At 43.8% G+C, this 26,599-nt stretch overlaps 1 protein-coding gene across 6 annotated transcripts; it reads left to right on the top strand.

Moving 5' to 3' along the window:
* The first annotated feature begins 987 nt into the window (after positions 1-987).
* thrap3b (thyroid hormone receptor associated protein 3b) lies at positions 988-25,501 on the top strand. 6 transcript variants are annotated; one of them, XM_083646391.1, is made up of 11 exons: positions 988-1,366; positions 5,442-5,583; positions 13,867-14,739; positions 16,361-17,020; positions 17,152-17,318; positions 17,602-17,713; positions 18,136-18,211; positions 18,947-19,131; positions 20,139-20,415; positions 20,993-21,148; positions 23,062-25,501. In XM_083646391.1, the coding sequence occupies exons 2-11, from the start codon at positions 5,456-5,458 to the stop codon at positions 23,290-23,292; spliced, it is 2,865 nt and encodes a 954-aa protein (XP_083502517.1). In that variant the 5' UTR covers positions 988-1,366; positions 5,442-5,455; the 3' UTR covers positions 23,293-25,501. The 6 variants fall into 6 exon arrangements, with proteins under 6 accessions (XP_083502517.1, XP_083502515.1, XP_083502516.1 ...); XM_083646389.1 differs by having other exon boundaries at positions 5,438-5,583; XM_083646390.1 differs by having other exon boundaries at positions 988-1,373.
* Positions 25,502-26,599: the final 1,098 nt, after the last annotated feature.

The raw sequence follows: 26,599 nt of genomic DNA, 5'->3' as shown, positions 1-26,599 counted from the left end.
GTGTCTGTGATCTGCAGATCTTGACAGTATAACCTACATGCATGGTTGATTCGACAGGCTTGTCTGTAGTTCAGTGTAACCTCGCGTCACCTTTGAGCCTGGTACCCATCACTACAGGGAATGGCATCCGCCCTAAGACCCTGGGTTTCCGGTGCTTCATCCGGTGGTCTTTCCGCTTTGTCCCCCATAGAAGGATGGTTTTATATGGTGTTAGTTCATTTTATTTTTGTAGGTACATAGCTAGATAACGCGCATCACATTTATTTACGTTACAGCAGAATTGTTTTTTTTGGGATTTACAGCAGAAAAAAGTGGAAAAAGTGTTGAGTATCTCTTTAAGTGAATTACAATTTCTAATTTCCTCCAACAGGAAAATAATGAAGGGGGGGAGGGGGCAGACCTGTTGTCAGTGATCCAAGGCAAGACAGTGGGTCGTTGAGTGGCTCCCAGCAAAACAAAGGATACTGATTGTATTACTTTATCTTGAAAGTTATCATTGGCAAAATAGAAGATATAAATTCAGATTGTCGTTTCTGGTTATAGTTTTAACAGCTTTGAGTATCACCTTAAGAAAGAAAAGCAAAGAACCCATAGTCACAGCAGAGGTTCCCGTGCCTTTTCATAATTATCAAGGAAGGACCCATATACACATTTATAGAGTAGACCACAGACCACAGCAGGCCCGTTCTGGATAAGACTACATTCTACTGCAGGCCCATTCTGCATAAGGCTACATTCTAGGAACCCCATCTGACATCTCTGGTGTGTTAGATATGACCCGTTTATGAATAGTGTAGCGTTAAGTACCTACACATGTTGGTGTAGAGCCCATGGTAGCAGAGTTTGCTCTAGATATGCGAGGTGGAGAGAGGTGCAGTTAGCAAGGCCTGGCTTGAGGAAATCTGACCCCCTGCTGCCTTTTTTGCCCACACGCGAAGTCTCGCGAGAAGTGATCTGAGCTGAGCGACACCATCGTAGCAGCACCGTGAGCTAATGGTGTTTTGTCGTTGGTCAGCTACAATGCATCGGAAAAAATGTACATTTCGCATGATTTGACAGAATCCATGCAACTTTTTAGTTGAGAATAGCACAAAAGTTCGAACGTCCTGCCTTCAGTTCGAACACATTCCGTCCGTTTTATTTGCCTTGTTGCTAGCCAGCTGAGCTGCTGCGCGGCGCTAGCTAGCTAGCAGCAGGTAACGAGCTAAAGGCTAGGTAGCTAACGTTAGTTGGATCTGATCTGCACAAACCAGGAAGAAGGCAGGCAGCAGTCGTTCGGGGAGCTTGGCCTGGCCTGGCCTCAAAGGTTGCTTCACTTCTCAAATCATTGACTGGAAAAAGATCACGGACAGAGTTGTGGAAACAGGTAAAAGGTGACTGCGACATTTTAAGATAATGTTACTGTTAACGTTAGCTAGCTGCTTGCTTGGCTAATTATTTTGTGCTTGAGCCTATAACAGCAATTCATAATTTTGTGAATAACGTTCGAGCGACGTTCGCTTGCTAACGCACTTGCTGCTCGGAGCCTTATATATATATTAACGTTAATTGTTACGGCAAATCAATATTGTGGTCTTGCGGCTTTAGCGTTAAATGTGGCATTTGTCAATTTAGTTTGTGTTGTGTTGCTCTAGACGTGATAGCGGCGCAGCGCATGGACACTTGTATTGTCTGCGATCACATGGGGGGTGGGGGTAAAATAATCGACGAAAAAAACAACAACCGCAAAAATGAACATCCAACCCAAATGTGTCGTGATATCTGGGGTAAGGTTAAACCTGTTTGCCTTGGTAAAGGGATGCGTGAGGAAGTGCATTGATAAAAGGTACTAAACGCAGAGCAGCCATGAATCATCTTTCAGATATGCATTGCATTTGAATTAGCTACGGTTGCAATTATCTAGTAACATCTTAGGTGCCCTGAATACACTGCATTCTAGTAACATTCCTACAACATCCTGCTGGACAATTAAGTCATTCAGACGGGTTCTTTTGTTTTTTTACTTGAGCCCCATTCTCCTCTAGAAGAGCTAGTCAGAATATAATTGGGCCTCTTTAGGCCACATCCTTAGAGACAAATACAGAACTGCTGTGACGTAGGCCAATGTAAATTCCACTGTATGTGAGAAGCAGGTCAGGTGTAAAACATGTTTGCTTAAACACGTGTGTTCTACAGTACAGAGCTGTCAGGATGTATGGTTCAAATATCCTCTGAGACAGCGTGCTCTGTTGAAGTGTATCTGGTGAAAAATGCATGTTCAGTTCCACTTCCCCTTTCTTTTTAATGTCAGTGGGGGGTGGGGCAGCCTTGGTTAGATACAGTTGATAGTGCGCGGTGAAAGTAAATTCACTGAGGCACTGCGCTAAAATTACCATTCAGTGCATGCATGTGTGCTCTGCAGGGCTGCACACACAGCCTTGGGGATTGAGGGCACAACAGCACACCAGGGATGATGAGGCTAGGTGTGCAAAGTCTTAGCTTTTAATTATTAACCTGGGGCTTATTATAGATCAATCCCTTCGCTTCATGTGTTTTTACTTGCTAAACGTGTTTGTCGAGAATTTCAACCATATGCTGGGTGATGATGACAATGTTCATTCAGGTTTAGATCCTCTTGGACTTGGCTCTCTTATACAGCCTCTTCGACCATGTTTCTCAAAGTGAAAACCAAGTTCTAAGGTGACGTAAGGGTCCCACGCAAGACCAAGCCCCCCCCTCTCAAAACACCACAATTGAAAACGGAATCATTATTTATTATGAAATAATTTAGGAAGTAGGAACAACACAGGCAGAACTGATGACATTAGTTAGACATTAAATGTTTTCAGACGGTAAACAAAATCCTTAAGAGTAGAATTTTATTGTATCTGATATTTTTAATACAGTATGATGGATGGGAGAAGCAGCTGCCCCCCCCCCGCCCCCGGCATCTTCATATTATCTCATCTGGCCCCCATTCAAAACAGTTTGGACACCCCTGTCCTAGATCATGGGGTGTGTCAGGGGTTTTAGATAAACAAGTGAGGCCTGGTTGCATTCTCAAAGAGCCTCTTTGCTGATCTTTCACTGCTGAGACGGTCATTAAGATCCTGTAGTTAGTTAGGTCATGGTGACTTTAACTGAAGCATATTTTGTTTTACCTCAGCATTTGCCTTTTTCCTAATATTTTACAGAATGATGTTTTGGTAGCAGTCAAATGGGAAACCTGGGCTACTTGACCTGCTGACACTCGCATGGCCTCATTTGAGCCACGCAGGGTCGTCTGACTCACCCTGTGGTTAGCAGTGGTCTCAGGGAAACTCAACTCAATCGCGCAACTTTTCTTGCATCATACTGTGGAATGTTTTCCCTCCATTAAATTTGAATGCTAAATGCATTCATATATATGAACACTAGGAATGACCTCCTCACCCTATGGGGATCCCAGTTGGGTTCCTTGTGTGCAGACTTTGTACCTGGCCCCGCATTGTGTCTATTTAGGCTTCATGCTGAACGAAATCCCCTTAAACTCAGTGATGTTAGAAGAATTTGGGGTGTGTTATATACGGTAATATTGATTCCCCCCCACAAACACATATATTTCCTCGTTATGCATTGTCATATCAGTATGGAGTATGAAATGGATTATTTTTTGCGAAATATTGTGATCACAATTATTCATTTGGATTGTTAGTCTGGATAATTTGGGGGTCAAAATGATCTTAATCCATTTTTCCATTTTATATCAGCAATCGCAACAACAGACTAACATAATTTTTCAGTATTGCTATTATGGCATGGCGATCATTTCGTTTGGAGACTAAAACATATAAATATACACAATTGTCTCTTCAGCTCTAACCAAATTCTTGCTGTGAGAAACTTTGACAGAATCCGTGGAATTAGGCTTGGTCCTATGCAGCTACTTCCAGGGCTTGTTAGGTGCAGCTGTCCTTGGGTAGTTGCACTATTTCGGTTGCATCCAGCGACCTTCCACTCCTCATCAACAGACTGTATAGCTACATCTTGTGTCCACAGCAGCTCAGCTTATCACATCTCATTTTGCTGCAGGCCCGTGTGCATATGTTGCCATGCTGCTCCAGCTGTCTATTGCACTTTTAACGATATGGCGTTCATACAACTTGTTAGCCTGCGTGTTGCTGCTAATTTTAGCCACTGCATGGGTTTTCATTTGATTTTTTTTCTGACAGTAGAAGGTGATAGGGGCTTTTGTGGTCATAGTAGTGTAGGGGATTTTCTTGAGTTGTGTTTCACATTTGGTCTTACAACACACCATTAGTGCTGATCATCATAAGCCGTTTTCACACATGCGTACCGGAAAATTACCTGTAAGTCAATATCGGACATTTCCCGGAATTTCCCTTCACACCTGAGCGCTCGCATGTGGGAATATAGCAGCGAAATTGCCTGTATGTTGGGGGGCGGGGGGGGGCACTGCAGAGCGGGTGGGGAGTGACATGTGCACTTGGATGGGGAATCCTCCTTATTTTGGGGTCGGCAAAACTCTGATGGTGAAATAAGTTTGCTTGTCACACAATAAATCACACTCGTTTGTCTTAAGAGGGCATGTATGTTGTATCATTCACATTCGCTAACCAGTCTTTGAACTGAAATATTTGAAGAAGTTGGGATCCGTGTCTGAGAGAAATAGCCTGGCTGGTTCGATGTTTATCCGTTCACCTGCGTCGCATTGAAGCACTTTTTACAGACTGGCTTCGTTTGATGTGTCCGGGCTTGCCTTCGCTGTCGGCAACGTAAGCAAAATACTTCCACATTTCGCTTCGTGCATTTGGTTTCTCAACAAGCGTTGGGCGGCTTGCAAGACTCTCAGAGCTGTCTGTATACCATTTTCCACCGACCTAGTTTCAGTTCAGTCCCTGTCGGGCTGCTGACTGAAGGAGGAGGACTGAAGGACTGGCCAGAGAGCGAGCAGGCACCAGAGAGGGGAGAGGGGGAAATCGGCACGCCCACACATGAAGCTGACATACCGCTCTTATTATCACAAGATAATTTCGCCAGTTTGCTTTAATGTGCGCGAATGATTAGATTATGCCCGCTGGAACATTAAGCAACGTGTGTACACCTCGCCCATGAGAAGGACCGGCAAATGACTTGACACGTTTCATACTTGTGTCCCTGATCGCGCATACCGCTCTTCTGACTGGCTCGAAACTGGTGAAATGTCCGCGATGACGAGGTCGCGCTTATACCGGAAAACAACTTTCACACATGAAGGCATTAGACCGCATTCCGGTCATTTAGCGGTAAAAAGCGCATGTGGGAAAATGGCTATAGAGAGAAACTAGCAAGCAAAATGTTTAGCTTGAGGCATTTTGTCCCCTCCTTGGGTCAACATTTAGTGAGTAAACTGTGCTTACAAACGCAACATCTGCATGATTTACCCCTCAACTCGCCTAACAAAAGCCACCTGTTCCAGACAGGCCTAACCGCAGAGATGTCAAAGGCCCCGGATACTCCGGCTCGCTCCCGCACCAGATCACGGTCTAGATCCAGATCCAGGTCTTACTCCCGATCTCACTCCAGAAGCCGCTCCCGCTCAAGATCCAGGAAGCGTCGCTACAGGTAAATCCACTGACCTGCCTGCTTTCATACTGTTTACACCGCTCTTGTGTTTTTGTGCTAGATATATTCAACATGGCCTGACTGATAGAGGATTTTTGAATATTTTAATGATCAAATTTATCTAATAATAAGTAACGAAAGCCAATGCTTTACTGTGATTGGTTAATGGCACAGTGCATGAAACCCTTTGAGCTGTTCTAAAATCACTGTGAAGCTTAGCGCCTCGAGTGACGTATTGCTTTGAGTAAAAAGCAGTAGAACACTATTGTAAATAAATAAAATAAAAAGTCAGTGTTTAATAAATACAATGTTCTAACCAAGTGTTTCCGTTATCCGGTAATTGCCGGTCTTTTGCCAGTAAAATCAATTCAAGTCAGACAGGTAAGACGGGTAAGAATAGGCTATCAGTTACCTGTAGCCTTCATGTAAGAACTGAAAGCACTTGATATTGTTGTGAGCACTATATCCTCCTTAGACCACATGGTGACTCTTGTTTTTCTCATTCATTGTCTCAGACAACGCCCCTGTGAATTTCACTGCGGGCTCCATTTAACAAGGCCCTCTGAGACTCAGCCTGCAGGCACGACGCTGCGCACAACTCCAAAGCTCTTGCACTTCATGTCTCTGTCGCCCCCTTTGATTGACTGCTCATAGAAGCATAGGGAATTTACGGCAATCTCGAGATGAAAGCGACTGGGACATTAAAATGAATTAAATCTTTAAGACTTGAAGATTTGTAGAGTTTGAAATAAAAAATGGAAATGGCCTAAAGCTGTAGGAACTAGGAGATCCTTTGTGCCCCAATGAACGCACCGAAGCACCGGAGTCTAATTGACGGAACTTATTTCATTTCGAATTAATATAATGTATAAAATGGCCTACTTTACTTTTTAATAAAAAAAATAGGCCTATGCATCTACAGGCTTTGATTATCATTAATTGTTTTTAAGCTCAATAAACACAGATCTAATATTTGACCAGAACTAATATCCCATTTGTCCACGAGTCTGAAATCTGGCCGGTCACGTCGACCGGCACCAGTTTTTTTCTAGCGGAAACCCCCGGTTCTTCCAACAAGCACTATAGTTCTAGTATGAGTTGTCATTTTAAGCTTATGCATTAATTTAACATGATGTGGTACCTTTATTGGATATTGAACGCATCAGCACCAATCGGAACCGAGGACTGAAACTATTTGTTGTATCATCATTATACCAATGTTGATTAGTCAATTTGGACTTTATTTGTAAGAAACTGTCATTTCCACACACAACTCAAATTTAGCTCGCAAGGAAAATTATTAGTGACCGCGTGCTTTGATTAATTTCTCTCTGTTTTAGCAAGCAAATGATTTGTTTCCGTATCAGCTGACATTAAAACAATCTATCACTGGCTGTTTTGGTGTCCTGATATCATCTGCTTTGGCCTGGTCGTCACAAAGCAGCAAGGGGAACACCAGCTCATATTTCAGTGGTGCGTTCAGGCCCTCCATTTGCTTCAGCGTGAGTTATTTGTTCACTGATGGGACTCTGCAGGCCAGACGGAGCATTTTGATCCGTCTCAGACCACAGCGCTTGTTGTCTTTGCCAGAACTCGCTGTGCGATTTCTCTCAAGTACAGCGTTGAAACCCAAGGCGTCGTTTCACCTCAACTGCAGCCACAAGGCAAAGTCGTAAAAACCCACCATAACGTCATCGTGTCATCGGTTGTGTTAGATTTGATTTATAACTCTTGTTATTTTTGTCTAGCGTTGGGAATTGCCAAGGAAGCTCCCTCTAGGAGGGTATTAAGTGACTTGCTCCGGCGTGCTATGATCATATTGTGATTTCTGGAAGTTACTTCTCAATGAAAAAGCATTTTAGATTCAAGCAACATTAAGGATACTAAAAAGAGGTGTTAAAAGTGGGGGAAACTGTACATTTGATCTGCCTCGTTGATCTATTTTATATTGGCTCTTTGAGTTGCATTTGTTCCGTTGTGGGAGAAAGGGCTGCTTCAGCATTTTGCATCAGTCTGACTTTAATAGAGAATGTGGAAATCTGAGTCTGAAATTTGAGTCCGAGTGCATCCCACCCTGGCCCAAGATGTGTACGGTAAAACGTATTGTTTGTGTTTCAGCTCAAATCCAGAGGTCACGTACCTTTCACAAGCAGGCAATTGTTGAAGGGATTTATTTGTTTTTTTTCTGAGAACGTTGCTGCACTTCAAATTAGGGATGCACGATATATCGGCAATCATATCGGTATCGGCCGATGTTGGTAATTTTTTAACATATCGGTCATATCGGTATCGGTCAGATGTTGCAATGTTAATATCGGTTATCATTATCAGCCAAATTCTTCACATTGATATGAAATCATGCAGTAAATCTATGATTTATGGGCTTTTCCAAAGGCTTTGCAAATAAAGAAATGCATAACTTTTTCAAATTCAGTGTTAACATGTGTTTTTCAGTATGTACAAAATGTGATGATCATAAAAATGTGGTTTTATACAGATCATATCGACATCGGTAAATATCGGTTATCGGCCATAACAGCAATGTTAATATCGGTAATCGGCATCGGCCAAAATTTTCATATCGGTGCATCCCTACTTCAAATCAATGATTTGTCAAAGGGAAAGGGGGAGAGAGACTCTACTACTGGCCTTGCTGTATCCCCCTCCCTCCTCACTACCTCCTCCTCTAAGGACTAGAGCAGATTGTGTCCCTAGGTGCTTCCTTTTCCATTACATACATTAAGGCAACAAAGACGGTCCCTCTTCTGGGATGCTAGTTAGTGTGGTGTGCTGCACCTAGAGCCCGACCCATACTGGATTTTTGAGGCCGATGCCGATATTAGGGAGTAAAAAAATTCCGATATCGATATATATCGGCCGATATTCTTATATTATATACGGTATACACATTATATTGCACTTTTTTTGCAATGATCCCTCAAATATCAGACACTTGACAAAGATATGACTTGACGTGTCTTGAGATATGTAATATGCCAGGTCGCCATTGTAAATAAGAATTTGCTCTTAATGACTTACCTGGTTAAATAAAGGTTAAATAAATAAAATAAAAAAGTAATGTAGGCAGGATATTTTACAGCTTATCAATCAACTTTATTGCCCAAATTGACATCACTGGAATGAAATGGTAAACTTCACTGGGAATTTAAGTTAAGAAAGTTAGATTGAATATACACAACATGCTGTCTATAACTTAAAAAAAAATATATATATCGGCCAACATATCGGCTGATACCAATATATCGGATATCGGCCGATAATATCGGTGGACCGATATATCGGTCGGGCTCTGCTGCACAGTCAGACGGTCCCTCTCCTGGGATGCTAGTTAGTGTGGTGTGCTGCACACAGTGCACAGTCAGACGGTCCCTCTTCTGGCATGGTAGTTCGTGTGGTGTGCTGCACAGTCCAGGACCGCTCCGTTCCAATGAAAAAGCTCAAGGGGTAAGCTGACAGATGGTGCTACCCATAATGGGCTTTGGCAAGTATTTGCGAACATGAATATTTTTGACCAAAGCTGTTAGGATGATCAGGCGCTGTATGTTCATTTGATGCTTTGCATGCATCTCCCTGACTCAGACTTTGCATGCTACTTTACATTTCACTGGAATTCTAGGTTTGAGTTGTGCAATTATCTGCACTAAAAGCAAGTTTTGTCATCGTTACTCATAGTGTTTCACAAGTGAGGCGACGGTATGTCTTTATGTAACCATTACTGTTTGGTTGCTAATGTCATAAGGATTTAATTCATAATTTAATTGGCGTTAAAGCGATACTCTGCAGTCTTTGCTTTTGCTATTTAGTCTGCTATCTTTTGGATTGTTTGATCTGCCAGTTGAAGGCACACTGTGTTGTACTCCTCTCAAACAAAAGTTATTTGCTCTCAATCTGATGTTTAACTCACAGTTAGGAATATATTGACACAGGGACATTTGGACTGTTTTTCATTTTTCTCTTATGTTGGAAGTCACCCGAGGTTGTTGGGATTGGTAAATGACCCATTACACATTATACACACATCCATTCAGGTTCAGGATGAGCGGAGAATGAGATGTGCTCTCAGTTGGGTTTCTTTGCAGTGAGTGACTGATGTTATATTGCCCCCTATTGGCCAGAACCATAGTTGGCCACTAGTAGTTTTCTGTCTTCTACCAGTGCTGCCCAGAGTGCGGACTGGGGAGCACTGGGGGTCCGTGTGGTGCGGGTTCCTGCGGCGTCTCCAGCAAAATTAGGAATATTCTATGTCTACAATTACTTCACTCCCACTTCACTTGTTTTTAATCATTTAAAACCAAAATCTGTATAATCGACTGGATATGGGACTAAGATTACGGGGTGTGAGATAACTGTTTCTTTTCAGATTAAGCGCTCACACTGTCGGTGTCGCCATTGCATCATACTCGTGCGTGCGTGCATGCAACTTATTTGAAGATTATTTGTTGTAGGTTCTGCCCCGTCTGTTGTTGTTTGTTCTCTGCTTGGGTGTGTACACCCAATTGTTGATGGCATTAAACCGATGTCTGAAAACGAAACGATAAAAAAATGACAATTACTTCACTCCCTGGAGGTTAATGTCGTGAATGTGTCAAGATCTCAGAAGTTTCATTTTCATTACCACTGTCAGAATCGGCGGTTTCACTCTCCCTGCTGTTATCATCAGTGTTTACTGTTTACCAAAGCAGAGATAGATAATAATCATTTCTATCTTTTTAACTGTAATTTATTTTCGTTTAGCATGTGGGCAGTTCTGCTGCATTTGAATGATCTCAGCATCCTGAATCAGCATATTGATGTTCGCATGTTGGGTGTTATGAATTAGCATATTGATGTTAGCATGTTGGGTTTTGTGCATTTTTAAAGCACATGATAATTCATATTTCAATCGGATCAGAATGCGTAGATAGAAACACACCAAACAGAGATTGTTCGTCAACTTTTCTGCAGGGGAGCAGCTCCCAAACCTGCTCTGTGTCTAGCTAATACTCTTTGTTTTTGTCTGGCTATTGTTGTTGAAAACACTGGTTATAAAATATATACCGTAATATATATATATATATGGTGAAGAGAGGATTCCCATGTGCACAGCCAGTAGAAAAATCAGGTGCTGGTCGGTTGCAGGATAAACATGAAATGACAAAAAAGAACGCACAAAAAGGTGTGGACCAAAGCAACTCAGCAGGCAACTATAATATCAAAGCAAAAAATGAGCTGCTTAGAGTTTTAAAGGTAAATCAATTTAATAAGAAGTAATATACCTGCGTACTTCACAGTTAACAAACAGTGTACATCTTCAATTAGGTGATACGGGCAAGGCACAAACGCAACGCGTTTCAACCGTTGGTTTTCATCAGGCTGTATGGGAGGGCGTCGGCCACCGCACCAGGTTAAATAGAGAACATAGCCTACGTGGCACAGGTAGTGTGGAGTGACGTGAAGGGGGCAGAGCCCTGACGTCAGAGGAAATGGTCTGCTCTACTAAGGTAGACAGAACTAGCAGAGATTCATACATGATGATATATTACAAAAATACTAATGCAAAAATAGGCTACATGTCACATCAATAATGCTGTAGGAAAATACAGGTCCTATCATGTTGATGTTGATGCCAAACATATCAGCAAAATCACGCAAGGATATGATGTAAGAATCACACAGAATAATGCATCTAATTAATGAATAATATAAATATAAATATAGCATAACAGTAGGCATTCCAATACTACAGACTTCAAGATCTCCCTAAATAAAGCATGCAAGGTCCAGCTCCTCATTGAGTCCGTTAGGAGCGGAGGTATCCAGCCTGTGGATCCAGTGCGCTTCGCGCTGGAGAAGCGTCCTGTCTAGGTCGCCACCCCTCGGGTGGGGTTTGACAATGTCTATGGCCCAGAAGCGGAGGTCTGAAACACTATGGTCGTGTCGAATAAAGTGGTCAACGATAGGGGCCTTGGTGTCCTGGCGCCGGAGCGCGCTCTTGTGCTCCGTGATCCGTGTGCGTAACGGACGCAAGGTCTTCCCGATATACCAGAGCGGGCAGGGGCAAGAGATGGCATACACCACTCCCTGCGAGGCGCAGGTGGTAAGGTGTTTGAGATGGACAGTGTGTCCGTTGGGGAAAGTGAGTGTTTTAGCCTTGGTGGTCTGTGGGCAGCAAGCGCAGTGTCCGCACGGGAAATGACCTATAGGGGGAGGACGGGAATCGATCGTGGTTTGTGTTATTATGTTGGGGGTGACAAGCGTCTTGACTAGACAGTCCCTAATGTTCTGATTTCGGGAGAAGGCGATCCTGGGGGGTGTGGCGAAGACATCATGGACCTGTAGCACTCTCCAGAATTTGAGCAGGCTCCGCTTGATTCTGTTGGCCAAGGGGGAGTACTGCAGGGTCGCTGTCACCCTAGGCGAGGGGGGGTCTGATGTTCTGGGCTGGAGCAGGATGTCACGGTGGGAGTGTAGTGCGCGTTTGTACGCATGTGAGATGGGTCTCCGCTAGGGCTGCACAATATATCGTTTCAGCATCGTCATCGCAATGTGCACATGCGCAATAGTCACATCGCAGAGCATGCAATGTCAAGTAAGGCAAATTAACTCATAACATACAGTAATGCACGCCCTCTCTGTGACGTTCTAAGCTCTTTTCCTACTAACTATAGTACCTTTACTCACTTAGGATCCTGCAACTCACCCTGGCTGCGGCTAAAAACACACTCACTTCCTACTACGTCAACCGTGCACGTTACCCACTAGGCCATCTTCTTAAACAGGCAAGGCTTGATAGACCTATTTAAGACTTTTGGTGAAAATTCCTGTTTTTTTTCATATCGCAATATATATCGCAGAATAAAAAAATATTGCAATGTCAGTTTTTTCCAATATCGTGCAGCCCTAGTCTCCGCCCATATCCACGCTCCTGAAACCTCAATTTCATCTGTGTGGCTTTATTCAAGAAGTCACATTTGTCGCTGCATAATCTCCGGAGGCGCATGAATTGGCCTGTGGGGAGGTTATCTTTTAGATGTGAGGGGTGGTAGCTGGAGGCATGGAGCAGGGTATTTCTGTCCGTGGGTTTTCGATAGATGGATGAATGTAGTTTGTTTTGCTGGTGGTGGTGGTGGTGGGGGGACTCTTGGTTGGAGGGGCAGGAGGAGCTGTGTCGCTGCCGATGGTTCTCCACATAGGGACCTCCCTAAATATTTTTGAAGATATTTAAGATCAAAAATATTTGATATACTATGTAAATTAACTGCCATAATTGTGATATATTGGTAAATACATGTCACTCTTTTGAAAAACTCGTTTTGTAACTTGTATCTTTAAAAAAGATGACTGTGATAATTGGTCATGTGACCCTGCCTAATGTATTTAACTCACCTGTCGGTGTTAATTGCATTCTCTGTGAACCTGATGAAGCTGCACGCGAAACGCGTTGTTCACAAATAAACATCAGTAAGTCATTTTCAGTGTTGCGGTGGTTCCTTTAATTTTTCATATATATATATATATATATATATATCAAAAATATATATAATATATATATACCCGTGTGTGTGTGTGTGTGTGTGTGTGTGTATATATATATGTATATATATGTATATGTATATATATATGTGTGTATATCTTGTCTTTCAATGCTGCGGTGTAGCACTAGCTCTATTGCAGCGGATTGGGCATGATCAACCCTTCCGCGGGCAATGCTGCAGACAGAGTAGGAAGGCTGATCCGTGAGTGGCTGCTTCTGGGACGTGGGTCGGGGTCTTAATCGGCCTCGGCTGGGTCTACTGGGCGAGGGTGTATGATGTTGACAGACCCGAAACACCTTACGACCCCAGTTAACATCACTGATGACGCGTCCCAGCGCATGTTGAAGCATTGTATCTTGAACCATATATGTATATATATATGTGTGTATATATATATATATATATATATAGGCTTATTAGGAAGAAGAAGAGCAAAAACCTTCCATGTTTCATAATAATCCCCATACACACATGTATGGAGGATTCTAGATATTGAGAACGTTAACTGATTATTCTAGGGTCATATGGACATATTGTTAAATGGAGTATCAGGGCGTGATGACTGACTCTTGCACTCCTCACGGTCAGTTGCTTGTAATGTCAGTGATCCAGGAGTTTAGGCCTCCTCTTCTGCTGCACGTCTCTCTGAGGAAGGCTAACCAAGCTGCTCAGTTGATTGTTTTTATATTATAACTTTGCCCCCTCTAACATCTTTTTCTGCTTCTTTTCCCTCTTCTCTGTCGTCCAGTTCTAGGTCTCGTTCCCGCTCCAGATCACACTCTCCGTCCCACAGAAACTCAAACTACCCCAGCAGGGACTATCAGAACAACCGAGGAGGAGGGTTCAGGGGCTACAACAACCGCGGCCGCAGGCCCTTCCACTACCGCGGCAGAAACCGCGGCTACTTCCCGCGCGGCCGCTACCAGAACCGCGGCGGAGGAAACTACGGCTACAGGGCCAACTACTGGCACGGCGGTGGCGGCGGCGGCGGCGGCTGGCACGATCACCACCACGACCAGGAGCACCACTCGTACAGCCCCAGGAGGGGGCGCTCCCGCTCCCGCACGCCCAGGAAGCGCTCGGGCAGCCGCAGCCGCTCCCGCTACTCCGACCGCTCCTCCTCGGGCCGCTCCCGGCGCTCCCGGCGCTCCAGCTACTCCTCTCGGTCCCGCTCCTCGTCCCCGCGTCACCGCGGCAACAAGGGCAAACCCGTCTCCAAGGACGCTAAAGACAAACCGGCAGAAAGCCACAAAGAGGTACCGGGTCAGGCGGCAGACGGCAGCGCCATCGAGAAGGCGTCAGGAGGTAAATGGATCGACTATGACGCCAGCCCCCCCAAACGCAGCAGTCCAGACACTGGCCTCGCTGCTGGTACCAAAGAGGAAGAAGCCCCCGATGACGATGATGACCCTGACAGCAAAGGGCCCGGGAGCGGAGGCCCTATGTGGAGAACCATCGGCAGCGACACAGCTCCTCCTGCCCCTCCAACCAAGAGTCCCCCCACCACCACCACCACCACCACCAAGTCAGGGCAGACAGCCTCCTTCGGTGGCTTTGGGTTCTTTACAAAGGAAGACGCCAAAACTGGAGATAAGGCTGTGCTTTCCTCTGCCTTCAAAAAGTATGTTTATCGCTTTTATCTCCATAGTTAAATCACTGTTAGTTTTTCTTTCTCTTTGTCATAATAAGTTGTGTCTTCAGTGTTTGACCAGTAATTTTTGCTATTATGTTGTTTAGCCTTTTTCAAAGATCCTTGGAAGAATACATCTTAAACTGGAATACAAATGACACACATTGAAAAAGTAGTCGGCCGTGCTTTTCTTTGCCCTGAAAGGAGTTTGTAATATGAAATCCAACTTACTAAAGGTCCTTACACATCGGGAGCGTTGTTTTCGTGCGATTAATTCGCACATCAATAATATTTCTCGAACCTGTATCAGTCAATGCAACCGTGCGGCGGTTTCTTTTTTCAGACCAAGGTCGATTTTTCAGAAATTCGCCTCCGACGTGTACGCATCTGTTGCTGTGATTGACAAGTTGGGAGTATTACTTGGACCCAAAGAAAGTAAACTTTTCTGTCATTTTTCATGCAAATTAGCGAATCATCTTCCCACCTGAACTGACAGGAAGAGAACTAATTATGACAAAAACTAATCAAGATGTGCGGCGGGAGGTAGTTTTTGACTACTTCAACCTCAATCTGATGATCACAGGGGATGATGACATGGTAACGTGCTGTGGTCAGTTTAGAAGATAGTGTAGCTCGCAGGCTCCCATAGCAATCTCTCAATCACCGGCTTTGTGCTTGTGGATTGGTTTCCTTTTCTAGCTTTCTTTTCTAACCAAATAGAATGTATGTGATCGCTAATCTCTCTGATGCACTCATGCAAAATGACAGGATGAACAACACTCAAAAGTGCACAAGTGCATTTTCACATTTTCACAATCCAATCAATTACATTTTTATTTTTTTTATTTTAACCTTTATTTATACAGGTGAATCACCTTGAGACCTAGATCTCATTTTCAAGTGCGACCTGTTCAAGCCCATACTAAAGACACCCCATAACCATGCCCATCTCTGATGTACGTTGTCTCTTTTCCATTTCAGAATGTATTTGTTGCCTGTCATTTTCCCTTCTTTCATTGCTTTCCTGAGTCTGATACCTCCTTTAGTCACATTTAAGAAAAACATAGTATATATATGTATGTATGTATGCATGTGTGTATATATGTATATATATATATATATATATATATATATATATATATATATATATATATACATACATACTAGGGGTGTCAAAAATAATCGATTATAAGATGCATCGCGATGCAGACGTGCATGATTCTGCATCGATTCACAAATGTCAAAAATCGATTATAATTTTTTTTTACAATCGAATAAAATATAATGGAAGTACACGCAGTTGTTTATTTGGATCATAATACAATGCAATTCCAAATGCACTTTTATTTTAAAAGTAGCCACACAGTGAGAAAAAAGAGTGAGAAAAAATAAATCATGTATTGGGAAAACAAGTGATGCATCGATTGAAGATGCATCGATAATCGTAATCGAATCGTAGCCCTCTGAATCGTAATCGAATCGTGAGGCCAGTGAAGATTCACAGCCCTAATACATACATATATATATATATACATACAGTATATATACAGTATATATATATATATATATATATAGTGCATGCACTAAAGCTCAGTGTGTCTGTCTGTCTCAGGTTCTTGGCAGAGAAAGGCAAAAGGCCGTCATCTGAGAGGGAGAACGGCCGTGAGAAGGAGCAGAGCAGCGTGGACAGGGAGCTGGAGAAGGGCGGCAGCAAGTCGGGCGCCCTCTTCAACGTCACCGCCGCCGCCTTCGAAGACTCCAAGGAGGACAAGACCATGCCCTTCTTCGACGCCGGCGAGGAGGAGTTCCTCAAGTCTCACGGGCTGAAGGAGAGGGAGATGGAGGAGGACAGAGAGGACAATCCCACCACCACCCTCACGGCACGGGACATGTTCGGGAAGTGGCAGGACGAGGCCAACTACCCAACCTCCTCCTCCTCCTCCTACCCGACGGCCAAGGAGAAGGGACGGAGGGACGCCGCCGCCGACGAGGCCGAGGACATCGAACACCTGGAGGAGGAGTTGTACCGCAGCCGCAAGCACAGCTCCAAGAAGGAGGAGAAGGCCAAGAAGAAGGAGAAGAAAGAGAAGGAGAAGTCCAGGAGGAGTCCGTCCCCGGCCCCCGCACCTCCCAGAGAGGCCAGAGAGAAGGAGCGACCCTTGTTCCCCGCGGCCCTCCCTCCCAGGGAGGAGTCGTCAGCGTCCGCGTCGCGCCTGTCCGTGACCAGGGAAGACTTTGAACTCAAAATCGGCTCCTTAGAGGAAATGCCCAGGTATGTGTGATAATATCTGCTCATATATAATGTGTGTATATATATATATATATATAATGTACGTACGCAACATTTATGCTACTGCTCCTTCAACCTCCGTGGCCTGTTCTCCTGTCTCCCTACTCTCTCAGCGCCTCCACGTCTAAAGAGCGCCGCACGACCCGAGATCTGGCGAATCCCACCAAAAAAGATCCGGAGTTCCGCTCAATCTTCCAGCACATTCAGTCGTCGCAGCTCCGCCGCAGCCCCTCTGAGCTGTTTGCTCAGCACATAGTCACTATCGTGCACTACATCAAAGGTATAGTATGGTCTTAGTCACTATCGTGCACTATAGTCACTATCGTGCACTACATCAAAGGTATAGTATGGTCTGCGTTGGGCTTGTCAAGACTCTAGAGACTCAACATAGCAAAGACAACAGGAGGTTTGGACAATTGACCGGATCCCATCGTTAAAATATCAAAACGATCATTAGTGATTTTGCCATCGTTCGGAAATCATTATTTTAAAGCAAATGAAGGCGTCGGTTATTTGAGAGTCGGGTCGTGTTTGAATCGCCTCTTTTCGTTCTCTCTTTGCAGCCCAACACTTCCGCTCCTCTGACATGACTTTAAGTGAGCGCTTTGCCATGTACCAAAGAAAGGCTGCAGAGGTTGAAATGATGAAGCCAAGGAAGAGCCCCGAAATCCACAGGTATGGACGTCTCCCCTTTAACACGCAGAATGTATGAACGGGGTCCCCACGGCTCCTTGAAAGTTTGAAAAATTTGAAAAATAAAATTATGCGGTGAATGAAGTCTCTGCACACACCCCAAGTGTGTGACAGGTGCGCCGGAGGAAGATAAAGCCAGTCAAACAGAAAACTCCCTTCTCTGGAGAATATATTTTTTTATTCTTGGATGTCCATCCGAGAATAAAAAATAAAATTATTAAAATTCTCAGTGTTGTAACAGTAATTCACCTTGATTTATGTCTCAAAACTATGCCATGTTGGGTCCTTGAATTTGATGTTGAAGCGGGTGTGTGGGAACCCTGTATGAAACGTGGCATCCTTTTGCGAGACATTCGTCATTGGCGTCTACTGACATGTGGCTCTTCTCTTTGTCCTTCTCTCAGGAGAATCGATGTCTCCCCCAGTGCCTTTAAGAGGCACACTCACCTGTTTGAGGATATGGAGGAGACCAGCTACAAGGTGACCAGCCTTTTTGAAATTTGCCGTATATGGAAACAAGCAAATTTGAGACGGTCAAAAGCAGCAGTGTTCAGCTTTGTGCTTTTCTTTCAAAGGATGCATAAATCTTAATCAAAAGAGCCCAATTGCGTTTTGTATATGCCAAGCAAGCCCCGCCCCCCAGCCTATGAGATATGGTTATTGATTGGGTATGTACGAACCCAAGCAAAGGCTAAAAGGAGGTGACTTAAGATCCTGAGTTCAAGCCTCTCAAGGGACCCTTATCAATGCCATTACCTTGTAAGTATTTCTCCTCCAAAAATCAAGCAAACAAAGAAATGTGATTTTTTTTTATTTGACTTTAAAATGCTATATGCATGCTGCTGGTTCCCACTAGTTATATTTGCTGTTGACTTGTGGAAAACCATAATATAGAAGTAAACTGTATTTTTTTCTTGCATTGCTATTCTAGTTGATAGTTGTTACAAATAATTGTTTTCCTGCATCTCTACCAGAATGTTATCCATTGAAATGATGATTGTGATTAGTTGGGAGTGTCTTTTGTCTTAACCACTAGAGGGGAGTGCAGTGCTAAAGATATGACTTCATTTTTGCTCCGGTGATACATTTTCTTTTAAATATACCATTTCATGTGGTCATGATTACTCTGTTAACAAAATGTTTTGCCCATCATCAATAACGAAAGCTCCGTGTGGGTAACGTGTCTAATGTGCCGGTGCCGATATATCTCTGCAGGACCCGAGTAAAAAGCTCAAAGGCGACGTGATGGACCTGCGCCTGGATATTGAGCGACGCAAAAGGTTTGCCGGGAAGGAGCCGCGTGAGTACAAGCGGGACGGGGGCAAGAGCTCAGGAGGCTCGCGAGGACCGAGCAGAGAGCGCTCCTCTGAGAAATCTGCCAAGCACCACAAGAAGTCCAAGTAGGTTTCAACTGTATCATCTTCAGTGCACTCTGTACTCGGGGTGTGCTGCACATCAGCAGCAGTCACGGAATGTTTGGAGAGCGGTTGCCAAGGGTTACGAGGGGCGTGCCGCCATGATGGAAGAGTGAGAACAAAATGTGTCGGTGGTAACGTCGCGTTATCATTTAATGATAATGCGACGTTACCACCTCACCTCTTCCTCCTCCCTCATCTGTTTTCCCACCCTTTCATAGTTTAACCCATTGATACCTGATGCAGCACTTGCGTGTATATCCCTCATTTGCACATAGATAGATAGATATTTTTATTCAAGTGTCGTGCACACAGGGTGCCCAGCCCGCATGGGCTTATAAGACACTAAAGACAACAATCTTGCAAGGTGTGTAAACAACTTGACATAAACATACAGTATGTATGCATACATATACACACACACAATGTGTATGCATATATAAACATATCCACACTGGATACATATACACAAACGTACACATTATAAAACTCAAATCAAATATACAGCATATTTTTTCTCTTTTCCCAGGCTTTAGAAATGAAATTGGCTGCATGGAATGCTCCCTTTCTAAAACATAATTCCAATTTTTTATAATCATCCAAATAAAAAAAATCATTATATAGCCAGCTCATTTTCTCGAAAAGCACATGTCTAAATTCATCATACAGAGGACAGAAGAACATAAAATGAATCTCATTTTCAATGCACAAATGCTGCATCAGGTATCAATGGGTTAATGTGATTGTAAAGGAGGATGAGGTGAACATGTGATCATGTCCTTCATAAACCCCTGTAACCATTCTCCAAACTTTCCAGGACCTCCTACACACCACATCTTCACACAGTTTTGCCACATTGATTTCAATTTCATTATTGATTTCAAGATGCTTGACCCGTAAGACTCATGATATGTATTTGTGATACTCATTCCCAGCCTTCGTTATGTTGTTGATGCTCACTCCCCGGCCTCGGCTATGTGCTTTGCTCGCAGGAAGCCTAAGAAGAAGCGCGACCGCTCTCCCTCCTCCTCTTCCTCCTCGTCCTCTCCGTCCCCGTACCCACCGTCTTTCAGAGGCAAAGAGTACATGGGCGGGGAGGGGGGGATGGAGCACATGGAGGAGGGCTACAGCCAGCAGGCACGCTACCCCCCGCGCGACTACGGCGGGCCGGGCCCGGGCCCGGGGCCGGGGCCGGGGCCGGGGCCGATGGACAGGGGGCCTCGGGACTACGAGGGCCACAACCCGGAGAGGGGCCGAGGACGCGGATTTGTAAGTTGGCACCACTTGACGTCTGCCGTGTTAATCTCTTTTCACTATATATGGTTTTCACTGTGAGATACTGACGTCTCATCTTCTTGCAATTCTCTATCCTAACCACATGACTGTAGACTGCGCTTCTCTGCTCTGTTCCTTCCTCCTAATGCTAAGGAACATAGTGTGGATGATGATGATGATGATGATGATAATGATGATGACACTCTTTGATACATATTCCATGCACTGCCTGATTTTATTAAGGTAAAGTAGCTCAAATCGGTGGAATCCTTCCACTCAATAAATACCTGGTTTCCTGCAGTATAGCCTGTATTTGTGTGCCGCCTAATATGATTGTCCTGTGTGTGTTCTGTCGTTACCGTCGTTCTTTGCTTGGATCTCAGACTTGGACTGCCGACTGATTTCCTTCTGTACTTGATTTGTCTGTGAAAGTCTCTGAAATGAAATCACTGTCTTGTCTGTTTTGCCATCATCAATTTTGGAATCGATGACTGTGGGGGAAAAAAAAGATGCAGACATGTACTCGTCGCTTGACTGTGACTTTGAGCCCTGCCTGTTGTTTTGATTTCAGTACCCCAGAATGAGGGGAAGGGGTTGGAACAGGGGCAATTACCCAGGCAACAACAACAGCAATGGCAACCCCAACGCCAATATGAATCCCCCAGTGCGCCCCCCGGAGGAGGAGTGGGACCCTGAGTACACTCCCAAGAGCAGGAAGTATTACTTGGTGAGTCTGAGAAGCTCCAAACTGATTTAATGACACATCTCAGGCGTCGATTGATATGTTGCAACTTGCATGATCACTTTGCTATTAATGTTCAGATGGATTATAAGGTGACATAGAGATACTTGCAAATGAGTTAATTGCATTAATTAATTACATTCATTAATGACCTTTGTAGCATAACCGTTATGTTGAATATATCATGTTGATTTTGGCAGGATAACAGGCTGCTCAAGTACTTCTTCCTGAGACCTTTAATAGATAGAGACACACCTCTCCAGGCTCTGCCAATAATAAGAAACGGTACTCTTCCGGTCTCCTAAATGGGTGTGGTCATCAGCTTGTGATTGGCTGTCTGTCAGTGGTATGAAACCTCATTGGCTGACCAGTCTCGTAAGTGGGCGTGGCAGTGGCGAAACCTAATGGCACAGATACAGGAAGTGCCTGGAAGTTGGGGTGTCTCTATCTGTTTTCATATTGGAGACAAGCTGTGCTCTTGTTGCAAGACTGATCACCTGTCAATCAAACAGTGTGTCCAGTACTGTGACGTCTTCCTTGGCTTTTCTGTTGATGCAATTTGAGTTTCTGTAGGTGGCGCTCTTTTCTTTTGTTTGTATAGCCATGGTGGCTATCATGTTAACTACCCAGTTCTTCTTCTATTTATACGCCCAATACAGCGATCACGATCTACCCGTAGATCGCAAAGGCCGCGCTGGTAGATCGTGTGCCATTCATAAAAATACCCCCTCCCCACCTTTCCTCCACATCTTGTCCATCCTCACAACAGCTGCTGTGGGTAAGCTGCGCTGTGAAGAACCATTTCTGTGTGTCTCTCTTCCTCCCCTGCATTACCAGCGTTAAACACCGACACGTGTGTACACACAGCACTTTAGCGTTCAGCCGTTTACCGACAGAGGTTCGGAATCGGTTCGCTCTCTTTCTGTCTCTCTCTCACTCCGCCTGCGTGCCTGCTTTGATCCGCGGAGTTAGTGAAGTGAACAGACGAGGGCTGAGTTCAGCTCCGACAAAACGTTTGTTTACAACGGAAACGGCGGTGCGTTAAACACCCCGTTGTGTTACGCTAGCGTTGCACCTATCTGTTGGATCCACTGAAGCATTCAGCAAGTAAACGGCAGACACATGTTAAGTTATTGTTAACCATGGAAACATAAGCATAGTCCTGACTTTAAGCTAATTTTTCACTTGTAAATCTCTCAACTTCATCAAAAAGACATTGAAAATTTTATTTTATTTAAGAGAGACAGTTAAAAAAGAAGAAGCTTAGCTTCTTATTACAATTTTCAAATACAATGATTTTCTTTATGAAAACAAGATTTGGCCTTCAAAAAATGAGTCTTGAAAAATAATCAGGGTCATCCTATATTCGGACGAATAAGGTAGGAACCCTAACAACCATAAAACAGCCTGAGATCTTTGAAATGTATTGTCATGTGGACTATGCAGTAATGTACTTTTTTTTTTAAATGCATTTTTAGCTTTTTTGGGTGGGTGGTTGTGCGGTGGCAGGTTTGGTAGATCATGTGGTGGTCATTTTAAAAGTAGCTTGCAAGGCAAAAGAGTGTGGGCACCCCTGATTCATACCAAAGAATCTGCTATTGCTGCTTCTGGTAATGTGAAACGCATCACTTGCTGTGCGCCAGTGGATTTGTCCATGGAAAGACCTACCGACACAGAGTTTAGAACAGCAAACGTTAAAAGTTTTCATGAACTGGGTAATAGGTTGAATCATTATTGTGTTGTATAAACCAGTGATAAGACGGTAACAAAACATTTATTTATTTGAAGACATCACAGAATATTACCTGAACCAGAGTAAAATATTGTCCTCTTGTGTATTACCGTACGAGCTTAATCACTTTTCTCCCATCTCTCTCCGCCTGTTGGCCCCCCTCCAGCACGATGACCGCGACGGCGAGAAAACCTGGGTGGACAACCGCGGACGGGGCCGAGGGGGGCCCTTCCCCGCCCGGCGCGGACGCTTCGTCTACCGCAAGGGAGGCAGCAGCCCCAAGTGGACCCACGACATGTTCCAGGGGGGCGAAGAGGGCGAGCTGCCAGACGACGGCATGGAGCTCGAGCATAAAGAAGCCAAGGCTGCGGGAGAGTCCTCCGGCCCCAAGCAGTAGACTGACCCCCCCCATCCCCCCCTCGTTACTGCCATCAGAGGTTACCTGCACCGCCGCCAGCGCCCCAGCATCAGAATGTTAATAGTGGGAATAAAGGGGTATTTTCTTTTTCTTCTTCACCCCTTTTTTTGTTGGTTGCTTTTTCTTTCTTTTTTTTTTCATCCACGCCATCTCATCGTTTAATGGTTAAAAATTGTTAAATGAGTTCGAGCCTTCTTAGAAATTTGGCTGAAGGACAAAATGTGTAATTGACTTGAAGAGCAACACTCATTTTAGTTTTGTAAGACACATCATAATCTCTGTTCTGATTATTATTATTATTTTAATGTAACAGTGCATTTCGTTCTCCTGCTTTGCAGTTGGTTGTGGCACTGAGTGCAGCATCTTAACGCCCGGGACACACGTCCTGCGTGAGCGTGGCGGAACCTGTTGATTTAAATTTTTGCGCGCACGTTAGCAGATTAGAGCAGCCACACTAAGCAGCGTTTATCTCATCTAGAGATTCGGCATCTCGCCTATTCTTCCTGCGAGATGCGCGCGGGCTCTTCCCAGACAGCAGCGGCTCGGCTGCGTCTCAGCTCCTGCTTGCTACAGCCACGCTGTCTGCAGGGTTCCCACCGGTCCTTGTACGCGTGTGAATTTGAGGAAATAAAACCAAGGCCTTAAACGTTTTTGAAAATAGACATGGGGTCATTGAAAGTGCTTGAATTTATAGATTTTGTGTAAGAATAGAAATTGAAGTTCGTTTGATTTTTTTTTTTTATCTTAAAGTGTAACACAGCACAGTTGAGAAGACATTCAAGCCTCACTCTTTTTAATTGTTGTCTGTTAGCTTCTGTTATAAGAATTCTTAGTGTTGTATCAGTAACCATGATAAGTGTCTCTTACTACGCCTTGTTGGGTTGTTAATTTGAAGGAATTGGGCCTGGAAAGACCTTGAATTTATTTGACGTTTGAGAAGGTGTGGGAACCCTGTCGGCCTGTGTGGCACACAGCAGGCGCAGTTCAGCGAGGTAGCGTCACGTCAGGCGAAGATGCGTGTCCCGGGCGTAACGGTGGAAATATATCCAGGCGACAATAGTTCAAAGATGGCTCAATATTCTCTGAAAACACGACAAAGGTGATGCATCTGTGCCTTAGAAATTCACATTACAGTAAATACTTGTGATCTCTTTCCCTTTTTACTGCTTTTAATGGCAGTACTAAAGGACGGTATTTAGGTGATTTGCTTTACTTTCTCCTTCGTTTTGTTTTGTTTTGGGGGCCGTGATAAATCTTTGGTGGTATTGCATGAAACATTGGATTCGTACGTTGCTCCATGGGACCAATCAGTAGAGAGCGTAGCGCCTCGTAATTGTTATTTACAAAATTCTCAAACACGGAAGTTCACATTTGTTGTAACCTCTGGACTATTGATGTTTCTCACTTATACTATCCAGACATTTTCATATAGTGCCACGTCACCTCTGTATCTCTCTTTAGGATGTAAAAGACATTTTCTTACGTGTGTGCTGTATTCTCATAGATTGTGGATGTTCTCAGTAAAAAAACAAATCTATATATACAAATTTTCACTGTGTAAAATGGAAAGGATTGGCACCAACATCTGTTTGGCTTGCTTTGCTTTAGAGCTGATAAACCGATGTAGGTTGTGCCTCAATTTAGGTAAGTGGCTACCTGTGCTTAGATTTTTAAGATGAATGAATAATAGTTATTATAAAGGGCGGGGTAATACATAATATAGATATATAAAACCTAAATTATTGTAGCCTCTTTAAGTCTGGGGAGGGGGGGGGAGTCGAAACAGAATATGGTTCATAGGCCTTTTTTTTTTTTATACACAAATAGCAGTAATCCTCTAACATACTAAAACTGCACTTCAGTTGAAACCTGCTCTCACAAAACTAATGTGGTGAAAAGTGAAGAGATACCTGTCAAAATTGTGACATGTTTTGTCAAGGGTAACGGACGATGCGTCGATTTTTCGGAGGAGTTGACACAAAACTAGCGTGACTGGGTTTTGTGAATCTCACACTGTGCTGCTGTGTGTCCCACTTTAGACTGTACATACTGTATGTACTGAACAGAACTGTAGGACTGTACGTTTTTTTTCCTGCTCAAATCTGAAGCTGAAATCTTTTTTACTGTTCCTTAAGAGCTTTGAATTGTCTTTTAATTTTCAATAAATCTTTTCTTTGATTCAGTTCAACTCTGATTCTCCTTTCTCATAGTTATTTACCATGATCTCTAAGAGGGCAGGAGGCATTAATATGATGTTTCACAAGCTTGTGCAGTATAAGCTCACTCCCCTAAAAGTGCTGATCATGACAGTGATCGATACCTGTCAATCAATCAGTCAGTCCTTTGGACAATGTTCCTAAACTCAACCAATTCCTGTAATTGAAGATTGTAATTTTGAAATGACAATGTGTTTACTTGGAAAGAGTATATATTTCCCTTTTGGTGGGTAAATTCCATCGCAAGTTTACTGTTCGTTTAAAGTGGTATTAAAAAGATCTTTAAAGCATTAAATGTAATTGTTTATATCTGTCGAGTGTAGACACACCCTTTTATTAGCACCGCGCAAACTCAATATTATTCACAGGATTGATAGGAGAATTGGCTTGTTAAAGACACAATCTGTGATATAATCATTGATATAATGCAAAATTGATGCCCCCTTTGGGGCAAATTTACATTTGAAAATGAAAAAAAAAAGTACTTGAATTTCATTCTGTAATGTCGGTATGAACCCTGTATAAAATCCTGTTGACTCTTTTTGCGCAGACTGTAGGAATGAGTCAGTGACCATATCTGATGACACTTGAAGCATGAAGTCATGGGCTGTTTTTGCTCTTGACAATTGTCCAATTAGTGACAGAATGAGCACATGCGTAACACGGGGATGAGTCTTTCACTTTGGCTGTGTTGACTTGTTTTCTCTGGCTCCGAAAACAATCTCCCATTCAGCCAAGTGCCATTTCCAACGGGACACCTCAGGGACACGGGACACACAGGCGCTCCAGTTGCAAAATAAGCAACCTTTTCATGCGCGGACGGAGGGCCGGTGGAAGGAGAAAAATCCAGCCAGCAAAAAAAAAACTGCCCGTCTCCCGGGAAATAACGTGGATGCATTTGGGGAAGCTCAGCATTGCATTGGTCATATCTACAGTACAGCAGAGGTGTGTGGTTCAGGGGGAAGGGGACAAATGGTCCTTTTCATAGCTCCTAAACAAGACATCTCTTTACCAGAGAGCTGCAGTGTGTCGCTGAAATAGAGACGGGTGCTGCTGGGAATTGTGGAAAG

The sequence above is a fragment of the Poromitra crassiceps genome, assembly GCF_964638095.1.
Source record: "Poromitra crassiceps genome assembly, chromosome: 11".
NCBI lineage: Eukaryota > Metazoa > Chordata > Actinopteri > Beryciformes > Melamphaidae > Poromitra > Poromitra crassiceps.
Note: the sequence above shows the minus strand (reverse complement) of the source record. Positions and strands in the feature narration are given on the sequence as shown.